The following is a 24,236-nucleotide window of genomic DNA, read 5'->3' on the forward strand; positions in this document are numbered from 1 at the left end:
GCATCATTTTTTATTTCTTGCTTTCTTTTTCAAACAAAAAAGATTATTTGTTTCCCTCAAAAATAATTGAGAGTGTATAATTTTAGGCAATTTTCCTGAAATTGGAAATGTGCAGAACCAAAATTTGCTGTCTTATCTGCTGGAGCTGCTAACATCTCTGAGACTTTTGCTTTGTATAGCATTTGCAATGCAGCTGAATGTTTGATATCAAATTCACAGGTAAGATATCTTATTTTTGTAGGTATTAACAATGATCTTTATATTCAGTATTCTTAGACATAAAAAAAAAGAATAAAAAAAGAGAAGAGTTTTGGCTTAAAAGCTGACATAATTGAGAGACTATAGACTTTAAAGTTAAATTTCAATTTTTTTCTATTGCTGCTTATCATGAGTCTATTTCTTTGTTCAAAGCATTTAGCTGACCCTCATCTGATTCTCTAAGCCTAAGACGAAGATGTTTGGGTGTTCTGAAGTAAACCAGTCTAAGATTCTGAATAAGTTTAGTGCTTCATATATTTCAGATTTCTGTTATGATGCACAAATCCTTATGAGTTAAAAGACATCAACAAGCTGGATTTTCATTGGCTTAATTAGTCAAAGACACTGAAGTCAGCCATGTGTAGCTTCTAAATGCTAAATACTTTCATTTCTTATGAACTATGATGCAGACAATGTTTGTTTTCTTAGAGAAGAAATTTGGTGTGGTTGCTTTCTGAGACACAAACTGATTGGAATTTCATTTGTGGACATTTGCCAAAGGTGCTTCCATCCAGGATCTTTCTGTGTGGTCCAGTGATAAATGTTTTCCCTGCATGCGGGAAGGTCGCATCTATATAAATTCCTGTGAGGAGTTATGAACGTGATTTATACTTCAAGTTAAGGAGGTATCTGGGCTTGAGCCTGTGCAATCTTTCTATTAATTTTGGTGGCTTTTGGATTAATCTGTTAATTACTGCAAGAATTGAGACGTAGATGATAATTCTTTAATTTCTCAGGTCCTGCTTTTCATATCTTGAGAAACTGAATGCAATGACTTTTATAAAAGAGAGCAAAGTATCTAATTTTACCTTCTCTTATTCCAAGAGTCTGACAAAGATAACTGAGATACACTCCCAGCCTAAAGCTCAGTGGTTTTCTTTGCAGGGACCATGTGAGTGCTGCTTTAGTACCTTTGCTGCATGAGGAGTTCTGGCTTCTGCAGCTCTGGTCAGATTAACTGTTAAAATTGTAAATTGTGAACAGCTCCACTAACTCTTCTGCAGTGGTGGAATCTAAAGAGGTTATTACAGATGCAGTAGTCAGTGTTTGGTAGTGTTATGTGGTGTCTCTGTTACAGTTTGTAATGGACACAAACTCTGAGGAAAACCAAACAAACAGAATCACAGATTATGAGGAGTTGGAAGGGACCCACAAGGATTATCAAGTCTGACTCCTGGCCCTGGTGTTATTTTGTATTGTATTCAGGGATCCAGAACAATATGTATGATTTTTAAAATGATTTTTGTCTGTGAACAAAAATGCAGCAGAATATATTTGACTTGTATAAGAAATTGGCAGTACAAATGAAAGTACATTCTGCAAAGCCCAGAGCTGCAGCTGACAACTCGGGCCACTGGGGCACCTCAAGCATCTCTCACAACAGATACAATCAGGTCCTTCACATCTTTGAGCAACTTCTGTATTTTCTTATATCTCAGTTTTGGACCATAAAATGGGAGTTTAATATTCTGCCTCACGCCCAAGGGCTTTTTGAATGCAATGCACTAAGAGAGCTACTGCAGCAGTACTGAAAAAGTAGATATCAGTTTATTACAGAGTTACATGTTTGTGCCAGGGTCACTAGAGCTTGGCTTGCCTACTTTGACTGTCAGGCTGTTCAGCTTTTTAACTGAAGTTAAACATTAGTTGATTCACTGTCCTCAAATTGTACTGTGGATATATAACTAATTCTAGTTAAACAGAGATGAAGCCTTGGAACAGATGTGCGTAGCTAAAGTAGCAAAGTACAAATAATAATGCAAATGTCTTTATCATCATATGTTTGGCTTATTTTCCACTTTAAGTCATCTTACCAATCTGGATTCCATTTAAAAATACACATTGTCTGGGGCATTTTCATGGTACATGAAACAGGGTAACATATGGCATGCTTAATGTACCTGAAGTTTTCCTTTTGTCTTCATTTGAAGAATCACTACGAAATGTTTCCTTTGAAGCAGTGTAGTAAAATCTGTAGTAACAAAAAGTCTTTCAAATCAGAACATTTCTTTCTTTATTCACTTCTCAGATGAATATCAGCTTCAACTTTATCCATACCTATTTGTCTCTTGAAATTATAATCAGTTACCTAAATTCAAGCAGCTATTTTTAGCTCATTTGAAATAGGTTTTACTGTTTCCTTCATTAAAAAAATTGACATGTAAAGTTGCAAACTGTAACATACAGCCGAATTCTGGTTGTAATTTCAATTTTTTTTTGCTCTGTTTGAATAATAGACCCATGCCAAAACCCAGTTCATTTTCCCTTCCAATATAGAATGATTTTTTTAAGTTTGCAAAGAAAAAAAAATCTATTTTCAAATGCTTTTAATAAATTAAACCTAACTTTAATCCTGTCCTAAATCACAAAATTATGACATGATCTTCACTTCATTTGGGTTGTCCAGCAATGAACATTTTTTAAAGTAGCTTATGCCCACTTTGTGTCCACAGTCCAATTATGCTGAATTCTCAAACTGTTAAAGCAAAGAAGAATCAGAGCCAGTGATTAAGGTGTCACCAGGACTATCTTGGATTTTAATGTAATTAGGGTCTGTTTCTTATGTATTGTCTAATAGCTGCCTTAGGTTTGAGTGAAAAGAAATATTATTTTGATGATAAAATCTAAGAAATTGGTCTAAATTTAATTAAAGGTAAATTCTGTACAGTGTGCTAACCAGAAAGTTAACAATTGTCTTCTGATTTCCTATTTGCTAATTGATGAGTACAAGCATATTGATCAAACTTATATGAGCATCCTAATATTGTATCAAGTTGTATGTAAAGTTTTTGTTAATTTGAATTAAGAGCATTCTTTGCCAAGATCCCAGTTGCTGGTATGTTTTGAAAGCAGGGAAATAGATTGGTGTTTAGGATGGGAGAGCTGGCTCTCAAACGGGCTGGAAAGGGGGACACATTCCTCGTTTTTGCCAAGTTTAGCTTTGAACTGGGTTTTTCTTTTCAAACCCCTGGGGGACCTGTGCCAAGTAAAGGGAAAAGTTATCAGTCTTCCCTATAGGTTGAAGAGTTCTGCCAAACTATCACAGGCTTTAGCAAACTGTAGTTTTCAGTTTATTGCAGGAATAAGGCACTTGGGTAGAATTCCATATGGCAACAAAACTAAAAACCCTTCCACCCCAAAGTATTTTACAAAATCGTTGCTGGTGGCTGAAATGTGTATTATTTCCATATTTACTCTGTCATTTGTCCTTTAACCTTTCTCTTGTGCTTGCAATATGTCTCAGCACTTTCTTCTTTCCATTCCAATTAGTTTGTCAGCTGTTACTTTTGACGGTTTTGATGTTTTTATCTTTAGATGTTGGACTGTTCATCCTCACATACTTTGTTCTTCATTTGGTTATTTTCCATTCAGAATATAGGAGTGCTGGTCTTTGCATAGGGTGTTTATCTCAAAATATTTCCCCAGATTTAGTTGAGAGTAATGTTTTATGATTGTTGCTGTTTATCCACAACAAAACAGGGATCTCTCAGGTGTGTAGCGAGCATAGTACAGAATTTATTCATTGCCTGTCTGTGGGTGGCTGTATGCTTGTTTGCCAACCACCTGCTGCAGCACTATCAGATCTCCACTTGCCTTCAGGTTGAAAGGAAAGTTCAGGGGCTGGTATCACAGATCTGGAAACATGAGGTAGTTGCCCTAAAGGTTGTACCTTTAAAATGTAATTGCAGCAGCATGGGTACTATTGTGGAGACCCACTTCACTGGGGGAAGTCAGAGTGGGGATGCAGTTAAGGGAGTGGGGAGCTGTGGAGGAGCTGATCAGAGCAGATCAAAGGATGGATTGAAAGAAACCTGAGAGATGAATAATCACAAATAATATTCAGGAGGTGAATAATCTCTGAGGTCAGGGGAGCCAGGGAGGAAAATTTTCAATTTAACAGGAACGTGTTGCAAATGCTTTCAGATCAAGGTTTAACCTTGGATGGCTAATGCTGTTTTCAGGAAGAAACTTGTTTTCAAGAGGAAAATTGGGCACATTGAAAGAGGGATAATGGTTCTACAAATCAGGTGTTCTCAGTAAAGGAGATATTTCTGGAAGTCTATTAATTATGAGTCCTTGAACAGCAACAAGGGCACTGGGCATATTCATATAGCTGAACACTGGGATATATAACATATAGCTTGTGTTGTAATATTTTTTAAAGGATATAGAAATGGCAGTGGTCTGTTTGAAGAACATCTAACAGGGAATAAAGTTTGCTGCTTTGAGCACAAAAGCATGCTTTTCCTTCTGCTCTTGAAGAGAAACCTTCCAGTTTTTCAATAAATGCTTGTTAGGAAGATGTAAAGCAAGTGTTGTAAATCCAGCAGGAGTACAGCTTCTAGATAATAATGATCTATTTTCTAATTCACTGCTTTATCATCATCTAAGTTTTGCACCTATTTGAGAAAGTGTACATGTAGATTATCTGCTTAAGTAAAATGAGCCCTAAGGGTCTTGCACTTTTTTCTCTTCTAGAATTGTAGCTGATGATAAAAAGATACAAAATTTGTTAAAAATCTCCTGAATTCATATAGAGCTTTTCTAAGGACTTAAAGGATGCAAAAAACCAGCTATATGCAAGGCTTGGTATCTAAAATGTTCTGTGGCTGGGAAACATCTGGAATGGAATCAGAGAATTCCTGACTCAAATTAAAATTGAGAATATCTATGTACCCTTTGCACACATTTGCAGGACAGGCCCAGTTCTCTAATTTATACAAGTAATAAAGAGGAGTAAGTGAGATTAAAAAAAAGGGTTATAGAATATCAAATTTTATTTTGAACCCTTGTCTGGAAAGATTAAATAAAAGGATACTTTTGAGATGATAGATTTGGAAGAGATTGTGTCTTGCTTCCTTTATGATAAAAGTAGAGTTTTCTGTTCTCTGCCAATCAGTTCTCAGAGAGGATGGACACAGCTGTGATCAGCTGTTCAAATATATTTGTAGGCTTTGTGGCTTGTGGCTGCTGCAGAAATACACCCAGGTCAACACAGGCTGCCAGATATTGCCACCTGCTTGATTTTGTGCAAAACAAGTAATGCCACAGCCAATTAGTATCAATCACCATCCCCAGTCTGTGTGGTTTTCTCAGAAAACTTCGGTAGAAATGGCCATTACTTTTGCTGGGAATCTTGGCAGGAAGAGCAGACATGGAATAAGTTTGCACACCATATTAGACTCTCATCACATAAGCCTGCATTAGAAAAGGAATTGAGAAGTACAGTTAGGCCAGAGAGGGAAGGCATGTCACCTCTGTTGTCCCCATCCTGTGGTTACACAGCGCACAGGAGTTTCCAAGGCTGATTAGTTCTGTGCTTTCCCTCACTGCTGAATTGAGGCACAGGATGATGATATTCCTGTCAGTGTGGTGCTGCAGGGTGAATGAGATCCCTCTGGTGTATTATACAGAGGGGTTGCTAAACGCTCCATGAGGCTGCAAAGTCTATCTTGCATTTGAATGGCTGAGGATGGCCTCACATTGGGTTTGTATCATTGCCTTTAAATAGCTAATTTTACTTTAAAATTACTTCAACACTGTTGTAATTTTACTTTAAAATTATTACAAAGCAGTAACTTTTATAACTTACACATAGAGGTTTTAATGCAGCAGCAAGCATGAACCAGTTTGTCCTTGCAGTTTTATATATGTTCTTTATATGGGTGGATATAAGCATGAGAGCTGTTGTTAGAGTCATGATAATCTCTTTACTTCCTGTGAGATTGAACATTATTTTTCTGTATTTAATGAATATATTCTTATTAAACATTTACTAGATATTCTGATAGTGTTTTTCAAAGATCACACAGTATTTGGAGTTGTGTTGAGGTCCTGTGGTGGATTCTGGTACTTGATTATTTTTGTCTTAAGCCAGACCTTTAACGTAACAGAACCCAAATGCTTCCTCAGCTTCAATTCACCTCTCATCTTCTTTTTTTAAGAAATGAGAGGTGTTTTGCTGTTTTCGGAGAAATAAGATGGTCCCTCACACACTAATTCATTCCACTTAGGTCATAATGATTGCTTCAGTCTGTCAGTTCTTTTGAAGGCTTTGGAATTGTTTTCCTTACGCCATTAGAGTTCCAAAGTGTCTACGCAGACAGGTTATTAGCAAACAAAATAAATGTTTTAGACTCATGGCTCCTCTTGGAAGGGAGCAAAGTATCGAAGTGAGGTAATGTGAGCTGTAACACGCTACAAGGAGAAAGGAAGCATAAGAGAACAGCAGGGAAATTGTAGAATGAGGCAGTTGAATAATTAATGTAAATAGGCTAATTGCTAATGTGAAATGAGCTTTCTTATTCTTTTACAATACATTGTCCTTCTTGACTGCTTTTTAACTGGAAGCTATATTCTGAAGATAGAAAGCAGCAATTTTTCTTAGCAGGTAGACATTTAAAATGAGAGATAATGAAGAACACATGAGCACAAAGGGGAAACAGGTGTGGTGTGTTAACAAGTTCATGGACACAAACAGGTCAGTTACAGAGCCCAGACAGTGCAGGGTTAGTTAAAAATAATAATTTTTAAAAAAGAGAGGCTTTTCAAGTTTGTGTCATGTAGTTCTTTCCATAAATGAAGAATATTCAGCTACTTTTTCAGAGAGTTTACTCCCAGATGAACTAACTGAAAAAAATACTGAAAATTCCTTTTCATTTTGAAGTCATCTTCCTTTTTCACTTAAAACACTTAAGATTTTCTTCTCCATCTACTACTATTAGAGCATGTCAATGTGAGCAATTATGATTTTACTTAGTAAGCCATCATGGTAGCTTACGGTATTTGCCTGTAATTTTTCACTACAGTTCTGTCTCCATTTTGGACTGGCCTGTGTGTATGTCACTTTCTCTGTCACTGCAGCTCCTTCAGGCTTTTTCACATTGCAAAAGACAAAAAGGAGAGGTGTGTCTGGACAGAAAGCTCTGCTGTTAGTGCTTAGATATGAAAAATCATTTATAAAAACCACGTGATATAAGAGCAAGAGTTATTTGGAATAAATCATATGTAAAGACATAAAAGTCCCATTTTACACAAAATAAGGAGTGTTACACTTACATAAAAAGCCCAGATGTCTACAAAGGTTGCATATAGTGAAACTGGAAGGAGATATGAGGGTTTTATGGTGTCCAGAGCAAATGCAGAAGGCCTTATTAATCTGTCCAGCAGCCTGAATCTGAGCAGTGCACCCTTTTACATCTACTGTTGTCTGGTCCTTACCTGCTGGACCATGCTTTCTCCTTCCAGTGGCATTGTGGGTATGTCAGCTGGAGTTTATCCATGCACAAGGCACTTCTAGATATCAGTCACTACCAGCACAAGACATTGAGCTCATACTGTGCACCTTTAAATGCTCTGTCTGTTTGCTTCCTGATCAACCCCTCTAGCAGACCGCAGGTATCCTGTGCAGAACCTTGTTAGCCCTGGATGAATTGCTCATATCCTGCTTATTGTTAGGCTATATCTAAGTGTTTATCAGCCATGCCTGCAGCTCTTGTTCCTTTGCCTCCACACTTACAAGAATGTGCCTTCTTTTTCACAGGCTTCTGCATACATTTTCATCAGCTTACAATAGGCTGAGTTATATTTATTATTTTATCTATTTAAAGCCCAGCAAACAGTTGCAGACCCGAGGTCAGTAAATCTTCCTGATTTCCCAGCAGCTGGATGCCTTATTGGTCCTTCTTGCTCTGCTAACCATTGAACCTGCAGTCCTATTGATCCAGCCCCAAGGGAAAAGATTACAAGTCATTAGTTTGACAGCTCCTCTGAAGTAACACTACTTTCCTGCTAAGCAAAGACAACTCTCTCAAACAGGGTATCAGCGTGTGTTGTGTGTAGTCATGCAGGGGGCAGAAAGCATGGGGCTCCATGAAAATATATTGCTGGTTTAGTTTAATTCCAGTTCACCCAGTTAGAAGCAGATCATGACACATGAACTGCTTTCCCCACAGGAGGTGGATAGTAGGAGTTGGCAGAGAAACAAAGGGAAGGGCTTTCTGTGACTGTGGGCCACCTACCTGTGTGTGTCACTGCCCTGTGTGCTGCATGGAGGCAGAATGGGGTGGAGTGAGGGAGACACAAATTTGCCTTTCCCTTGCAAACATTAGGGGAGTGACAGCTTCCTCCCCTTTTCAATTTCAGAAAGGTCAGATCTTTCTTCTCCTGGCCTTTCAGTGAATAGGAGTGTCAAATCACAAACTCAAGACTCTTTTGAAGAGGTAAAGCTCCAAAAGAGCCATGTGGGTTGGCACACTGATTGGCATTGGCTCTGGCTGCTTCAAATCCTAGCTCTCTATCCAAGATTAACATCCATAATAAAATATACAAGAGTTCTTAATCCACAGTGGAGAGGACTGAGATCTAAATTACATGTAATTCCATGGACCATTCTACCACTGCTGTTACCACTGCTTCTCACAATGAAACACAGCATGGGCCTTCCCTGAGTGCATGTGGCTATCATAAATTCATTCCAATATGCTTGATAAAAGGTATCTTTTTGACTTGAAGTGTGCTATAAACATTTATAGATATTTAATCCAAAGTACAAGAAATCAGCAGTTCATTAGTCATGGGACACCACTCCCTCTCCTAATTTCTCTCTTAACCATGCTGCTGTTTACAGGGTGGGGACAGAAGCTTTAAGAACTGAGATGCCAGTAGAAACAAATTGTTCTGCACAGTTGCTGCATGTGTTCTGTTCCTTATATCATGTTTCATTCATGAAATTTAACATAAAGGAAAGACTCTTAGTTCCAGACTTTGTATTCAATAATTAAGTAAAAATTTGTGCCTACTTCTGTTTATAACCTTTTCAGAACTTGAGATGAAGTTAGTTCCTCCATTGAAGTAATTTCTGTCTCTGAGTAGTGGCTTCAAACCCCTCATTGAGATTATCCTGCTGTGAGTTTGAGCCCAGCTGCCAGCTCACTTGCCTCAGTTCCACTGCAGGTAGGAAATGAGGCAATTTAGTGACTGGTTTTTGGTGCCTTAACTATGAACTGTGTCAGACCCCAGGGGATATCCAGAACTGGGTCACTGTCAGAGCTGCACATGGTTGCTAAACTGCCACTCATTAGGTGTGAAGTTTTTACCATCCCAATGTTGTTCTCGTTTGACTTTCAACGGTGCTTCAGTGTCTGGTTCACTTTATTGAGTGATTAAAGGTAACTTTTTCCCCTGAGGAACAGTACATGAAATCAATGTGCAAGAATGCTGCAAGCAGCTAGAAAGCACGGTAATTAACAAAGGTAGCCTAAAGTTCCCAAATCTAGCCAAGAGTGTGAGATGAAAAATTAGTTATCAATAGTATCCCTAGATTTACTTTTCTTTGCACTAGATAAAGAAGTACAGTTTCTTAAGTAGATACAGAAAATGCTTTTTAGAAATCTATCTGGAACTGCTGTTTTAATTTGAATATGGGAAATTTCTCCAGATATGCCATGATTTAAACTTTTACCCATTTTAGCAATAGAAGTTCTAATAATTTCTTGATTAAAAAAATATAGAAAGATTTCTTATGAGCTCAGTGATGTCATCTGGAATCTTCTCACAGATAAAAATAGATTTCAGATTTCAGATTGCTAATGTACCTAAAAAATAAATGCATTCTTGAACTTTACACAAAGGGAATATATTTAAGGAAAAACCCATTTTCCTTTACCTGAGAGAAAAGCATGAAAAGCAAAGAACACAGTATATTTTCTGCCTACTTATCTGTTGAAACATTCAGCTGTAAAATTTGAATTTCCCAGGGCTCCATGTCAACTGTGGCTTTTGTTTTCCTCCTCCTTTTGAGTGAGCTCTGCTGACACTGTGATTTACTAGTACAGCTGTCATTTAGGTTTATGGAAAATGTGTTTTGACAGCTTCTTCAACACCCATGAGATTACAGCATTCTAGGTGAGCTGTAAGATATATGTGCTTTGAACGACCATGGTGAGCATGTGTATGCGTTTATACAGTCAGGCTTTTGTACTTTCTGGCTCAATTAATTAATTACGGAAAGGAGAAAGGTTCATCAGTAATTTTTGATTGTGGAGCTATATTTTTTGTTAAGAACTGAGGGTTTCCTTATTAGGGAAAAGCAAACAGAATGCATTCTGCTGTTTTTCTTTTGTCTTATTCACGGCCAAGGATGCTATCAGTAAAGCCTCCTTGGAAAGCTTCCTTGCCTTGTACTCACACACTGCTGTGGTGATTGCAGAGCCAATTGCACCATGTGACTGCCTTTATCAGCTGGTATCTACTCAGGGTATTCATGAGAGGCTATGAACTGTGGGCCAAATCTGTGGCACTAGTCTGGGTTCTTCCTGAAATTCAGAGTTTCCCCTGGGAGCGTGCAGCAACCCTCAGCTGTGTCATAGTGGAAGCACAACAGGTGGAGAAAGGGCCCCAGGATCTAAAAGCCAAGCCTTGCTGCTGGAAGTCAAACTAGAGGTTTAAAGAATCTTGCTGGATGCAATGAAGAATCAAAACCTAACTTCCATGTAGTCAGATAAAAAGCACAGATACAGCAATACAAATCAGTATCAATATGTGAATTAAAGGCCAGTGGAAAACATTAGCAACTCCAGCAAATTTGTAGCTTGTCAGAGGCTGTAGTGCAATATTTTGTCTACTACCATGTAACTCCATTATCTTCTAGACATTTGAGTGTCTGTTCACTGACAAATGCTTTTACAGTGAGACCACTAAATTAATGAAGTTTTATTCGTAGTGCATTCCCCGTGTACTGAATAACAAATCAATATTTGCATAAATAAAGCCATTTAAACTAGCAGGAAGGCTTGCAAAGAAGGCTCTGAACATTGATAATGCTCAAAACATGACCAGCCTAGGTATCACTTCTCTGTTGGTAACCAGTAGAATTACAAAACCTTCCCTACCCACATGTTTATTTTGTGTTACACTATTCAAGGCATTTGTCCGCAGCAATTTGCCATTTGAATAAACCTTACTAAGCATGGGTGTCTGTGGAGAGCTTTGGGTTTCAGTTGACGCAAAAGCAGATTTTGAATATCTAAGAGTCATTACTCATGTCAACATTTTACTTCGCTCTTTCATCGAAGCCATTGTGAAGCTTGTTTGTTTTAGGTAGAACTGAAGATTAATTGCCTTTATGGAAAGTAATTTAAGTATTCATTCAGAGATGCATCATACAGAAAATTATTTGAATCCATCTGCTAGTCTAAAGCCAATGCAGTTGTCTTCCTTTTTATAAACACTAACATGATAATTGTTCTTCAATGTTCTAAAATGTGCTTTCATTCAGTACATCTCATTTATTTTTTAAATAATTTTCCATAATAGGACTAGGATATATTTCCTGTTTGCCTGAAGCTACAGTCTATATTTTGATTGTGTCATTACATCCAAGCAAAACATATGAAACCTCTAATGAAGACAGTGAGTTCAGTTTCTAAGTCCAAATTTGAAGTGTTGGGATTTATCTTAATTCAACAAAATCATGAAAAACTGGAATATGTTTTGAAAATATTCTTAAGCATTCTTTATTTTATAATGAAAACATTCTATTGCTTTTGTACAAGGCATATTGAAAAGCTTTATAACAATGTGAAGAAGGAAAGAATGCCTGAGAATTACATTTGTCTAAAATGATTTTCTTATTTTTCTAGAGGTGAGCTTGAGAAAGTAGCACTGTTGTTTTTCTCTGAGTTTTAACCACTAAAAATTGCAGGCTTTTTTATAATTTGGCTCACGACTGAATGCACTGTTCTTAGTTGTCGGTTTTTATTTTTAATTTTGGTGCGTGTTTGGGTGGGTGGGGTTTTGTTGGGTTTTTTTAATGATTTGTGGAGAAGATCTGATAAAGGCAGGGACACCCATAAAATGTTGTTATAGACACATATGCTTTGCTTTTGTTTGCCTTTTTATAGTTTGTGCCATGCAGCCACCATGAATTCAGAATATTCTTGTCCATTTTGCTGCATTTCCCTTGCCTTGATGAAATTCACCAGTAGCTTCCTATTACCAAAGCAATTAATTCCTTTTCTGCATTTAATAAGTACAGTTACTCTCTTTCCTAGCCATTTACAGCTATGGCAGTAGTGGCACAGGGAACTGCATTAGGACTTAATGTTGCTGTCTTATTCATTTTGATAGAAAATCAGGGCATGTTGCAATTCTAAATAATTTATTGCTATTATTATTAGAAAGCTTTTTGGCAGCTGCTTGTCTCAGTCCAGTCTGTGTGGACATGGGCCTGATTTTTCAATTCCTCTGTATTTTCTGTACTTAATTACATGATGGAAAAAATGGGTATAATGGATAAAAAACTGCCTCAGAATAAATGGCTGCACAATATACAAGGAGAAATTTAATCAGGCCCTGTTTTGCCAGAGTTTATGCTGGTTTATTATATAATTTATTCTGTATAATATCAATCACTGTGTAGATATTATGAAATCCATGGGCGCTGAATTAAATCCCGTTTTCCCCTACCAGTGGTATATTCATGATAGAGTATGCAAATGGTGGGGTGATGTCCTGCTTTTGGCTGGGATGCAGTTCATCTTTTCTCAGCCCACAGCAGCCTTTTAAAATGAATTAAAACATTATTTATTGTCTCTTCTATACTTCCGTAAATGTGGCCATGTTTTTAGAACAGGTTACACAAAGGAGCCCGTCTGCACTGCAAACTTAAGTGTTTGTGTGCCTCAGCAGCTGAGTATTCACAATTCAGAAGCATCAAAACTAATTTATGGATCAATACTGAAAGACTGTGAGTGAAAATATATATATTTGGTTTTAGTATATATTTTTTTTAGTATATAGTATTCTTCCTATGTCAAAATTATTTGAAGACAAAAAGATACATCTTATTAAGAAACATTAATATATTAGATGTGTAGTGCAAAAGCAGAACCTGGTGCTAAAATAAGTATATTTGTATATATATTAGCATTTAATTTTTTAAATAGGGATTATTGATTTACATGTCCTGTAAAGTATTCCACACTTCAGTCTTTTAAAACAGCTACATATTTTACTATCTCTGAAAAAATGCTTGTTTCAGAGATAGTAAAACATGTAGCTGTTTTAAAAAGCTGCACAATTGAAGTTTTATGCTTGACTCGTCTTTCTTGTTGAGATTAAACACCTATAGATTTGCAAGTACAAGTATTTCTTCTGACACTGTTTTTAAAAGAAAACCCTGGTGGTTAAATGTGCATATAGGCTTGAGAGAAGGAAGATGCTGCATGTAAATAAAAAATCTGAGGAGACATGGGTTTTTTCCAAAACAATCCCTGAGACTGACAGTAGTTTTAACGCTTGCGAGTTTTTCGCTCTTGTCTTCCACTTGCAGGAAGTGGGAAATGGTAACATTTCCATGCACTGAGTGAGCAGTGGGTCGAGTTCCAAATGCAGTTTGCACAGCAAGTCAGAGAACTGGCACTCAGTTCTGATTGTGATGCCTTCAGCGAGTGAAGTGTTCAGAGACTGCTGATTTTGAACTGGAAAGAATTTCTGCTTTTACTTATTTCTTTAATTTCTTTTTAAAAGGAGTCTTTGATTCCAGAAAGAATTAAACCTAGCTTCACAAACTTCCTTCAGTATCTGTGTGTCCAGAACTGTACCTCTCATGTCCCCTCCAGCAACTGCCCATCAGCCAGTGATGGACTCTTTGAGTTCTCTGCAGGAAGGTCATCCTGTCTGAGGCTAATTAGCAGCAGCGCTGTTCCATGCACTGTTCTTGCCTTTGGTCCATGTGCTCCCCCTGGAGTGTCACCTGGCAGTGTTGCTTTGGACTGAGTTGTACAAAGCCAGGAAGGTTCTACGAAGAGACTACTTTACTTCTTCTATTTTGCCTTTTCTGCAGAAAGCCAAAGTAAACAAGAATCTCACTGTGGGCTTTGTTTAGTTTTGTGCAATTGGTTTGATAAAAGCTCAGTCTTCCCTCTTTGTTCATGTCTGTGTTTCCCTCAGAAGTATTTAGGAGAAACAAGAGCCTAATGATGGCTGGAGTTATGAAAACATAAATAGATCCCAGGAGGGCTTTGCCTCTCCTGTATTCTCCTTGCACATATCAACTTTCTCATCCTTTTCCTTGATTTAGATCTCATTTGCATACTAGAAGGTTTTTCTCTCTCATTTTCAAATTCAGTAAAATTTGAGAATTTAGATGAGCAGCAACAAGGTGAGTAATGTAAGCAAGTGAAATGCTTGCAAAAGATGTCCAAAAATTAGAATTTCCCACTTCTTGCCTGCAAGACCAAGACTGAATGAATGCAAACTTTTGTCTGCCTGGAGAAAGGATAATAAATATTGCTCACTAACCATCTAAAAAACCTGTCACACTTTTCAATTTGCACACAAAATACAGTGACTGTTGTAACAGGACAGAGGCATTTCAGTTTGCTGAGCCAGGATCAGAGCACAATTCTGTTTCTTTGCTCTGTGTTTATTTCTCCACTGTACAATTTCTAGCCTTGTCAGGCTTTAGTGAGATATTTTCTGTGTGCTTTACTGATTAAGCAAATTTTCATGTTTCAGTAGATACAGCAAGGTCTTAATATTTACTGTGTGTGTTACATCACACACCCATCACAGAAGTTTATTGATGGTCTGTATAGCTTGATATCTTTTTCATACAAAATAAAAATAAAAATTCAATCTCATCTGTATTGTAAAGAGGTGAATACATCCTAAAGGAATAATATTAGAAACAAAATTCCCTACTTGGATTAGAGTACCGATATTTTCTCAGAAGACATCCTCATGCAAATATTTATTTTCTATGCTACTTGCAGGAAATGTCAGGTATTTACAACAGAGTTTCAAACATTTATATAGGCCTGGAAGTATTTACTGATTTAAAAACCCAAACAAACAAAAGCAAAACCAAAATCCCAACCTTCCTGTTGTTGATCTTCCATTGAGTTCACTAGAACATTGAAGCTTCTGACTTGAAAAAACAACAGTGTTCCAACAGTGAAAACAGTGCAAAATTAAATATTCTTGACCCATAATTTTTGACAATTTACTGATCATACATAGTAAATTACACACAGGAATTTAGTTTGAGAAGCCACTGAAAATGGAATGGTTAACTGTTCCATCTTTTAGCATAAGCTTCTTTTCAGAAGCTATTTAGACAAGAAGAGAAAACTCCCCAAAATTAAAGGGTAGTAGCAGAGATTTAATGCAGGGATTTTAGTTCAGAAGAGCCTATATATATATATATATATGAGATAAACAGTTAAAGGTATTTCGTGCTGTATTTTTTCTTCTGACACATGACAATAATATACAAAGAGAAGAGAGAGATTAAATTATTTTCCTCCCAATTAATGCATTCTATAGGCTGTTATGAAAAGAAGGAAGAAAAGAAACCAACACTAGGCTTTGAGGAGACATTAACAGAAGAATTTACAGCTCTATTATGCAGTGGTTTATTCAGACAAGTAATACCAACACCTATCTTTTATGTGCTGCACTGCTTGCTAGTGAATAAAGTGTAAATGTTTTGACAGTGGGTATAAAGGGGTTTTACAGTATTTGATAGTTGGATGTAGAATGAACTCTGAAGGAGACAATTAAGAGGTATATTTTCTGCAGAGTGCATAGGGAATAAACTGTGAGCCACACTGGCAACAGTGAATGTAACACACCTGATTTTCTGTAAACCTGAAGAAAAATACCCGTTATTACTGCATTATTCATTTAAATGGGATTTTCAAAGATTCCCAGAGGAGTAAAGTCCCCATTCCTTTCAGAATTTCAGTAGGTTTTAAATTGCTTTAAAGAATCTTATTCTTAGGGAGTTAAGAAATCTTCTGACGACTGAGTCTGCTCAATGCAGAGAGCTGAATCTACATTTGAAAAAAAACCTGCAAACCAACCAATCCAAAAAAACCCCAACCAAACCCTTCAAAAACCCCACATGAACTAAACGAGGCCTTTCTATTTTTACCTGTGATACTTTTCCTTGTATTTCTCCTGTATATAGAGACTCAAGATAGTCCTATGCACCAAGTCTTCAAGGAGAGCTCATTTAGGACATGGTGGATTATCAATGTGCCTCCTCCTTGCCTAAAGGGATCTCTTGCCATCAGAAATACTTTATTCCTCTGGGCCTTGGTTTCCTGTACGTGTCTGTGCATAGCCCAGGGCATAGTTCTTCCACTGAGCAAGGCACACTGGGGAGATGGCTGAGTCTCACTGAGGTGTTGCTTCCCAACTCTGCACATGCCTGAAATGTGCCAGGATGGTCACAAAGGAGAGGAGTGGTGAAGAATGGCTAATGGGCTCCTGCTCACCTTTCCTCAGCACAGATTTATCTCCATCTGAGGTGTGTTACTGCAAGCTCAACTCCTGAAATTGTGCAGGAGTAGAGGGGGTGAGTTTGGAGCAAAGAAAACTTTTCTCCAGAGGCTCCCTAAGCAGTCTCACTTTGCCTATGTAGCTCAGAGAAGGCTGGCCCCATACTGGCCCCTGAGTACTGACGTAATTAATTTGTGAGTATATTTCAAATGTGTGCTTTACTTGTTCTAAATACAACCCGGCTTCGTCTCCCAGTGCAGTTATATGCAGATAGGAATGTTTTATTTACACATATTTTAGGTTTTGCTTTTTGTCACCTATTGGATATATTTTCTTTATTATCAGTATCCACAAATATTACTAGTTACTAGGTCTTAGATTACCAACCTGCATCACAGCATGACATATCTGCATTCTGATTAGCTGTAAATAGCAAAACCATTACATAGGAATTCAGGACCCTGTGGCTCTTGGGCTCTTGCCACGACACTTCTGACCAGTTTGGAAAACAAACAAAAAACCAAAAAAATACAACTTCCCCCCAAACCCCAGAAAACCAGTCATTGTGCTGGTTTTTACTGAACTTTTGTTGTTTTGTTATTTGTTGGGTTTTTTTTCCTAAGCCTGGCTATTTATTTCAATGTCTAAATGGAAACAGAACTCTTTTGAAGATCTAGTCCCACGTGTGTTTGTTCTGCCTTAACAGCAGATGGTGAATAGCTTCAACAGCTTTGTTTCTATTACCAGATGTCTTTGATTTACTCCCTTGCTTTGCTTTTTAGTCTTTATTACTTCTATTCTGAAATAGCAGAGGCAGAGCTATTGTTACCTCTCAGCTATAACTTTTTTCACACAATATATTGATCTCTTCTTTGTTTTGTGGCATTATTGAGAAAAGTATTGTGACTGAAAGGAAGGAGCAGGTAAAACTTCTTTAATAGCAGTACACTGCAAGATCCTACTGCTGCAAATATTTGTGCATGTATTTAATTTGGCATGCTACTCCTGCTGGAAACACCAGAGAAATGACAATGTATGACTTTTATTTATATGTATTTATCATTAAGGGCTGAATTATGTCTTTTTATATAGACATGACTATTATATGTGGTACTTTAGACCTTGCTTTTTTTTTTTACTCTTTCAGTGACAGCACAGTCCATTAACCACCATACTGATAACAGCGTTCTTTAAATTCTGTGTGATATTGTCAGTCTCAAGGATTACATAAAGTATCCGGTCTTGACATCACTCTGCTGGGACTGATTGTGTCCTTCCCAATGAACAACCAGAACTATGTTCAGGCAGTTTAAGAGTCCATGTATAGGCTTGCACCTGTGAGAGAGAATTGGAAAAGTCGACCTGAGAAAATTTACTTTGAGTGATGGTTTTCCTTGAGAGTATAAACCATAGCTGCTCTGGTTCTTCCACTACAGGGAAGCCATTACTTCATCTTCCCTGTTTTTCTGCTTTTGGTCTTTCCGAGTGGCTGAAGGAGCTGAGTTTTTCACCTTCTCCCAGGCCAGAGATGGTTGTTAGTGTCATGCATTTGAGTGTTTGCTTCAAGCCTTTACTATCCCACCTTATTTTAGGATCTCAAAAAGGTCAGATCTATTGTAAATTTTAGTTCCCCAGCTTCAGTTTTCATCTTAGCTTGTATTGGCTACTCACAAGCATCTTCATCTTCTGTGGGCTCTGGAAATTCTGCCCCCCTCCATGAGGTTCAGAGATATAAATGGATAAACCCTGAATTATGTTTATTATTACACTAAAACAATGTGGCTTTTCATTACTTGGACTCCAAAGAACTCTCACTAGGACATGTGTAGGATTCTATGATGACAAGCAGTTCCATTAAATATTACATGTATTGTTTGGAGAAAGTTATCCCCACGGAGAGAAACTTTGGAACATGGACATACATTATTTACTGACATATGTGCCATGTTCACATTCAGAATGGCCTAATTCAACATCTGCTCCTGATGAGAGTGAGCATCTGGTGTTTCACAGATAATTGAGACATGAGCTGACTGTCCTCTAGGCCGACCAGACAGACTGGAGCCAGGCTCTCTGGGTGCATGGTAAGACCTGGGTCAGTGCCAGGTGCAATTCTGATCACACCTTTCATGGGGGTTGGGATCAGAATAGGTTTTATCTCTTATCACCTCTATGCAAGCAGAAGTATCTTCAATACAGAGTTGTGCCCCAGAATCAGAAGGAGCAAGAGATGAAGATTGTTCTAACACTAAAAAATAAAATGGGAAAGTTCTTGAAACTCTACTCCCATTAAACCTTTTCCTCCATTTACCTATATGCATCTATGAATGTGTATGCATGTGGATGTGAAAAAAGCAAAGAAATGCTTTTTCTCCTGGCACTTGCTTTGCATTCCTTCTGTAGGACCTATAAAGCAGTTATAAGGCAACAGAGTCTGCAGAACTGCAATACAATTGCAAACATCAGCATTGTATTGCAAATTCAAACTGCAATGTCAAGCTGTGCTAGTTTGCTTAAATGATGGCTTGTCCAAATTCACTGGTTTGATAAGCCAGTTGCATTTATATACTTCCTTTGAAAAAGCAAGAAGGATGGGGAAAAAGCAAGTCTTAATCATCAAATTAAAAATCATATCCCACTTTCTCCATCAAAACTCTTACAGCTATCCTTCAAAAGCAAACAGCATAAACATTGTCTCCAATTCCTCCTAGACTGCTCCTGGAAACCTTCCAGTCTTCAAAAGTTACACTATTGTGATTTCACTTCTGTTCAGTATTTGCTGCATTTGATTGCCTCTGACAGACCTGTTACCTGCATAACCACGAGGTCTTTTCTTGCCAGGCATTATCAGCCGTCAGGAGGCAGAGGAACTGTTGATGAATAAATCTGAAGGCGCGTTCCTGGTGCGAGTCAGCGAGAAGATCTGGGGCTATGCGTTGTCTTACCGCCAGCAAAACGGCTTCAAGCACTTCCTGGTTGATGCTTCAGGGGATTTCTACAGCTTCCTGGGGGTAGATCCAAACCGACACCCCACACTCACAGATCTGATTGATTTTCACAAGGTAACACTTGCTAGGGGGAGATCAATAGCTGAGTGGAATGGATTAATAATTTAATGAGGAGCCATGTAGTTTGAAACCACACTGGAAAACAGGAACCACCATAGTGGGAAAGACTATTGTACACTAAGCCCAGCAGTAACATTCATACTTCTGTTGCAGTGAATCAGAAGGTTTTTCCCCTTATTTCAAATGCTCTGGTATGTACTTGTGTCCCCTTATACAGTGTGTACTCTCCTTGGCTACAAATGGCCTAATAAGGGCTGACAGATGTAAGGCTTTCTGCACCTTTTTGCTGTGGAAAATTGGATTGGAAATACCATAGAAAGGTCTTTCAGTGAAATTTCAGCATTTTTCTACCTTTGATGTGAGAGCTGTAATGTGCAAAAGCAAGGGAGTGTGACCCTGCACTAAAGAAGGGAGCATGGAGGGGTTCTCTTTTAGGGAGGTATTAAGGGTCATTCCTGATTACCTAAAACAATCTTGCAAGAGGAATTTACTATTCGACTTTAGATGGGCTTGAATTACTTTACCTCTAGGTTCTGTTTCCTGCCAGACTCTTACAGTAGCACTGTTTCTGAAAACATAAATTGTTTTCATCTTGCACCTCTCCCTATCTTCAGTTTTAATTCTACTTTTTTTCTTAGCAACCCTTATAATTCCTCTTCACACTGTCTTTTCTAGTTCCCTTTCCTATTTTATCCTTTTCTCACTCTTGTCTCAGAGTAATTCTATAAATTTTTTGGTCTTCCTTTTCTTCACAGCCTTTAATTTTTTAAGTATTTAGTCTCAGGTTACTTGTCTTCTAAATTCTCTATCTTTTAAATCTTGCTCTTTTTCTCACTTGTTTTGCAGCGTCTGTTTAGTGTTGCCTTAGTGTCCTCTCAGAGATCACTGTGACATTAAATGTCCCCGAATTGTATTTCCAGGTGGGGAGATGGTAGGTGTCACATTTGACTAAAATATATGTTCTCCCCTAATTTAAATAAATCCTTTCTCAATGGTTGCCCAGGAAGCTTAAATCCCTGACAGTCTTCGTGTGTAGAATGTCTTTTTGGCCAGTTTGGATTAACTGACTGGGCTGTGTCCTTTCCTAGTTCTCCCTTATTCCTAGCCTACTCTGCCAGCTGGGCCTGAGTGGGAAAAAGGGAAAGCCTTTGTGCTGTGCAAGCACTGATCAGCAACAGCCAAAACTGTAGTGAGTTGTCAACACTGTTTTAGCCACAAATTCGAAACACAACATTGCAATGGAGCAGAGGCAGCTGTGAAGCTCCATCCCAGCCAGCCCCAGTGCACCTGGAAAGAGTCGAACTAGGGCCTTGTTAGGGAAAGGAAAGCAGACATCCAACACCTCAAATTCAGATTTTCAGGTGCTGGATGTAGAATCCCTGGCTAATGTAGTTTACTCTCTGCTCCTGGTGATGGTGACAACCAATTCCAGCCATCTCTGTTCCAGCAATGTTCCTATATTTTCATCACAGCTCATGCTAGGCAATCACTGTATTAGGAGCACATGTATTTACAGACAGCAGTAGAGCCCTTGTCAGAAGCAGAATGACTTTGAGTTCCTGCCATTTAAAAAAAGGAAAAAAGCTTGCTTAGGTGTCCCATGATAAGAGTTAATAGCTGCCCCTGTAGTAAGCCTATCAGTTCAGCTTTAATGCCAACACACAGTTCTATTTTCCCTGTCTAGCTTAGGGCTGTATTAAAACTGGTACCTTGGGCAATCATTTCAGGAGGCATTTTATTCTGTCTGTCACATGGTTTTCTTAGAGGCTTTTCTGCCTGCCCTCTCAGGTGAAGTACAGTCAATCGTCCCAAAGCCTCCTGGTAACCCCAAGCAATCTGTATGTGGCTGGTTGTGCTGTGGGCATATTTTCCCTTGCAGTTATTGCTGGGTTTTTTTGAGAAGGTGCTGCTTTCCTCACAACTATTTTTGGCGAGAGTATACTTCCCCACACCAAAGGTTGCATAGACTTTTTTTTGAGGGTCTTATGAGGGATAACATAATGATTTTTTTCTTGCTTATACCTACTGACTTCATTTTGTTTCATTTTGATTAAAAAAACTGAGAGGTCACTCAAGCAACTCAGCTAGCAGATGCAAGAGGCTGGTAACCATCAGTTAGAAGAACAAACCTTACAGAATGTGGTGCAAGTGTGCATCTTCTTTTTTCATTATCTGCATTTAAATACTGTGTGGAAAGTATCAACTGCATATCTGAGATCATTGTTTAATATTTGCATGTCCTTCATTCCTTCCTTCCCTCTTGTCTAGTTGACAAGGTGGTGATTGGCAAAAGGTTGAACTCAATGATCTTAGAGGTCTCTTTCAACCTCAATGATTCTGTAATTCTTTGATTATGAAAATCATTTAATTTGGGTAGGAACTTTCTGAACTGATTCTCAGTCTGGTGTCGTGATTGGGAAGGAACAACAGCTGGGAGCCTGCAGGTGTTCTGAGGAAATCAAGCACTAAACTTGCATTGAATTTCAATAGAAACTGGATAGTTATGAAAATATTAGGTCCATATATATATATCCATATTTTGGATCTAAACTTTCAGATGAAGGATTGAATTATATTCAGATGAATATAATTCTGGATTCCAGCTCATTTTGGTGCATCTATCAGTCCTAAACTTCTACAAAAAACCAAAAAAGAACTATCGTTCCTACATTACTGTAGGAATAAGTGCAAAAAATCAAGTTCTCCACTTTTCCAGTCGATGTCTTGGTAATCAGCCACTGGAATGACAAGTTTGGCACGTGAATATTTAATCAGTGAAAAATAGGTGCTGTGAGTACAGACTTTACCTGGGAAGGGCAATGTCTTTCACCTTGCTGTCATCAGTCAGAAAGCTGTTACTGTTGTGTGTGAGCATTCAACATTGAGCTCTTGCTCAGCTTGCCTGGGGCTAGCAGCATGCTAAGACTGGCATCTGTCTGTTCAATTAACCCATGAGAACACCCTTTATAAGCATCTGTAGCTGGCTTCCTAAGTAGTGCAGCAACTTACAAGTAGTACAAATCAGAGTCTGTTGTGTGCGCTGATTTCACTGTTTGATAGTACCACAAGTTACTACCAGTATAAATAAGAGATAAACAAAGCACGAAGAAAATGATTATTCAATAAGATCCTTTTGCTGGTCTGTAATTATTTTATCAAGTGTTTATTCATAGTTGCTTGCCAGTTACAGTAGGGTGATAGCCTTTATTGCTATTCTTAGAAGGTAGATGTGGCTTAGATCTTTGATATTTTAATTGGTTTTATCATTCTAGGAAGAAATCATCACATCCTCAGGTGGGGAGCTGCTTCTGGAGCCATGTGGACAGCAGAAGAATCCACCAGACTACAGCCCTTTATTTGAATAACTGATGCAGGACCAGCACGAATGCTTCTGGATAGCTGTAGTAATAGACAGTTACTATTAAATAAACAATGGAAGTAGTTAACCCATTTTTAAAGCCACTGGTCTTGTGGCCAAAATGTATCCTCATTAGGAGGCCTAAAATATTTCTGGTTTGCATCTGAATTATCATCATCATTATTCATATTGCTAGCACTTGAAAGGTGAGAAATTACCAGCAAATTGCAAATGAGGACTACTTACAAAAAATTTTCAAGGAGGTGTAGCCAATTGCACTGAATGCTAAGTTCCTGTCTTAATTTTCTCATGTTTTATACTGAAAGAAGCATGGGCAGGAGCTACTCATAGAGTACTGTATGAAGTATCAGTGTTGGTGAACAGATTCTGTGTTCCAAGGCAATGTCTGACAGTTTCTGTTGGCATTTTCATTGTCCAGTGGTGCATTTTGATAACAAGAGCAGCAGTCTTCAAACATCTCTGTGAAGTTTGTGATTTACTATATAATTAGGTGTAGCTTGAAACTTGCCACTTTTGAGTTCAGGCTTACAAAGTTCTCCACAGCAGAGACAGAATAAGGTCATACACATTTTATTTACATTTTCATGGAGCCCAACAGTCTTGGAAGGAACTTTATTCCTGTACATTAAGTGGTGAGTTTGTTCTGAAAAAAATGGATTTGCTGCAATTCTCTCACTGGCCTTGTCGTGCTTTCCACTTTTAAATGTGCAAGAGATACAGTGGATATTGCTAGATTTACTTTGCTATAGGACAGGATATTTTCCTTATCTGAGATATGAAACAGGATGGGGCTGGTATATTTATACATAGAGAAGGTACAGCTAATTACATTATCATCATGGTATTTTATGTGTGAAAACAAGATGCACACAATGTGTTCTTGATCCATTTGCTATAAATATTAACCCCATGAATATAGATCAGAAGCCTAGATCTATGGAGCAGTTGCTTAGCGCTTGGACTAGAAAAAATAATAAATTCTCATCACAGTACACATAGCAAAGGCACAGTGAGCATACTTCTATTAGCTACTGTTTTGGGCAGCCTTTGAGCCCTGTGCGGTTCTCTTCAGAATCCAGGTGTAGACCCCTCCTGAACCTCCTGTAAATCCCTTTCTCCTTACACAGTCATTTGACTCTTGGCTCACTGTTACCTTCTGTACTCTGACTGATCTAGATGGCAAAATCAACCAAGGAAAGAAAATTGTCTTGTCCAAGCCAATAAAGCACACTGAACATTTA

At 38.0% G+C, this 24,236-nt stretch overlaps 1 protein-coding gene across 1 annotated transcript in view; it reads left to right on the plus strand.

The window, feature by feature from the left end:
* SH2D4B (SH2 domain containing 4B) overlaps nt 1–23,968 on the plus strand; it is a 55,494-nt gene extending 31,526 nt beyond the window's left edge. The window contains exons 7-8 of the mRNA XM_066324170.1: nt 19,390–19,610; nt 22,889–23,968. Of these exons, the coding sequence (XP_066180267.1) occupies nt 19,390–19,610; nt 22,889–22,981 (314 nt within the window). The 3' untranslated portion in view covers nt 22,982–23,968. The remainder of the gene's footprint in view (nt 1–19,389; nt 19,611–22,888) is intronic.
* The last annotated feature ends 268 nt before the right edge of the window (nt 23,969–24,236 follow it).

The sequence above is a fragment of the Sylvia atricapilla genome, chromosome 8 (genome assembly GCF_009819655.1).
Source record: "Sylvia atricapilla isolate bSylAtr1 chromosome 8, bSylAtr1.pri, whole genome shotgun sequence".
Classification (NCBI taxonomy): domain Eukaryota; kingdom Metazoa; phylum Chordata; class Aves; order Passeriformes; family Sylviidae; genus Sylvia; species Sylvia atricapilla.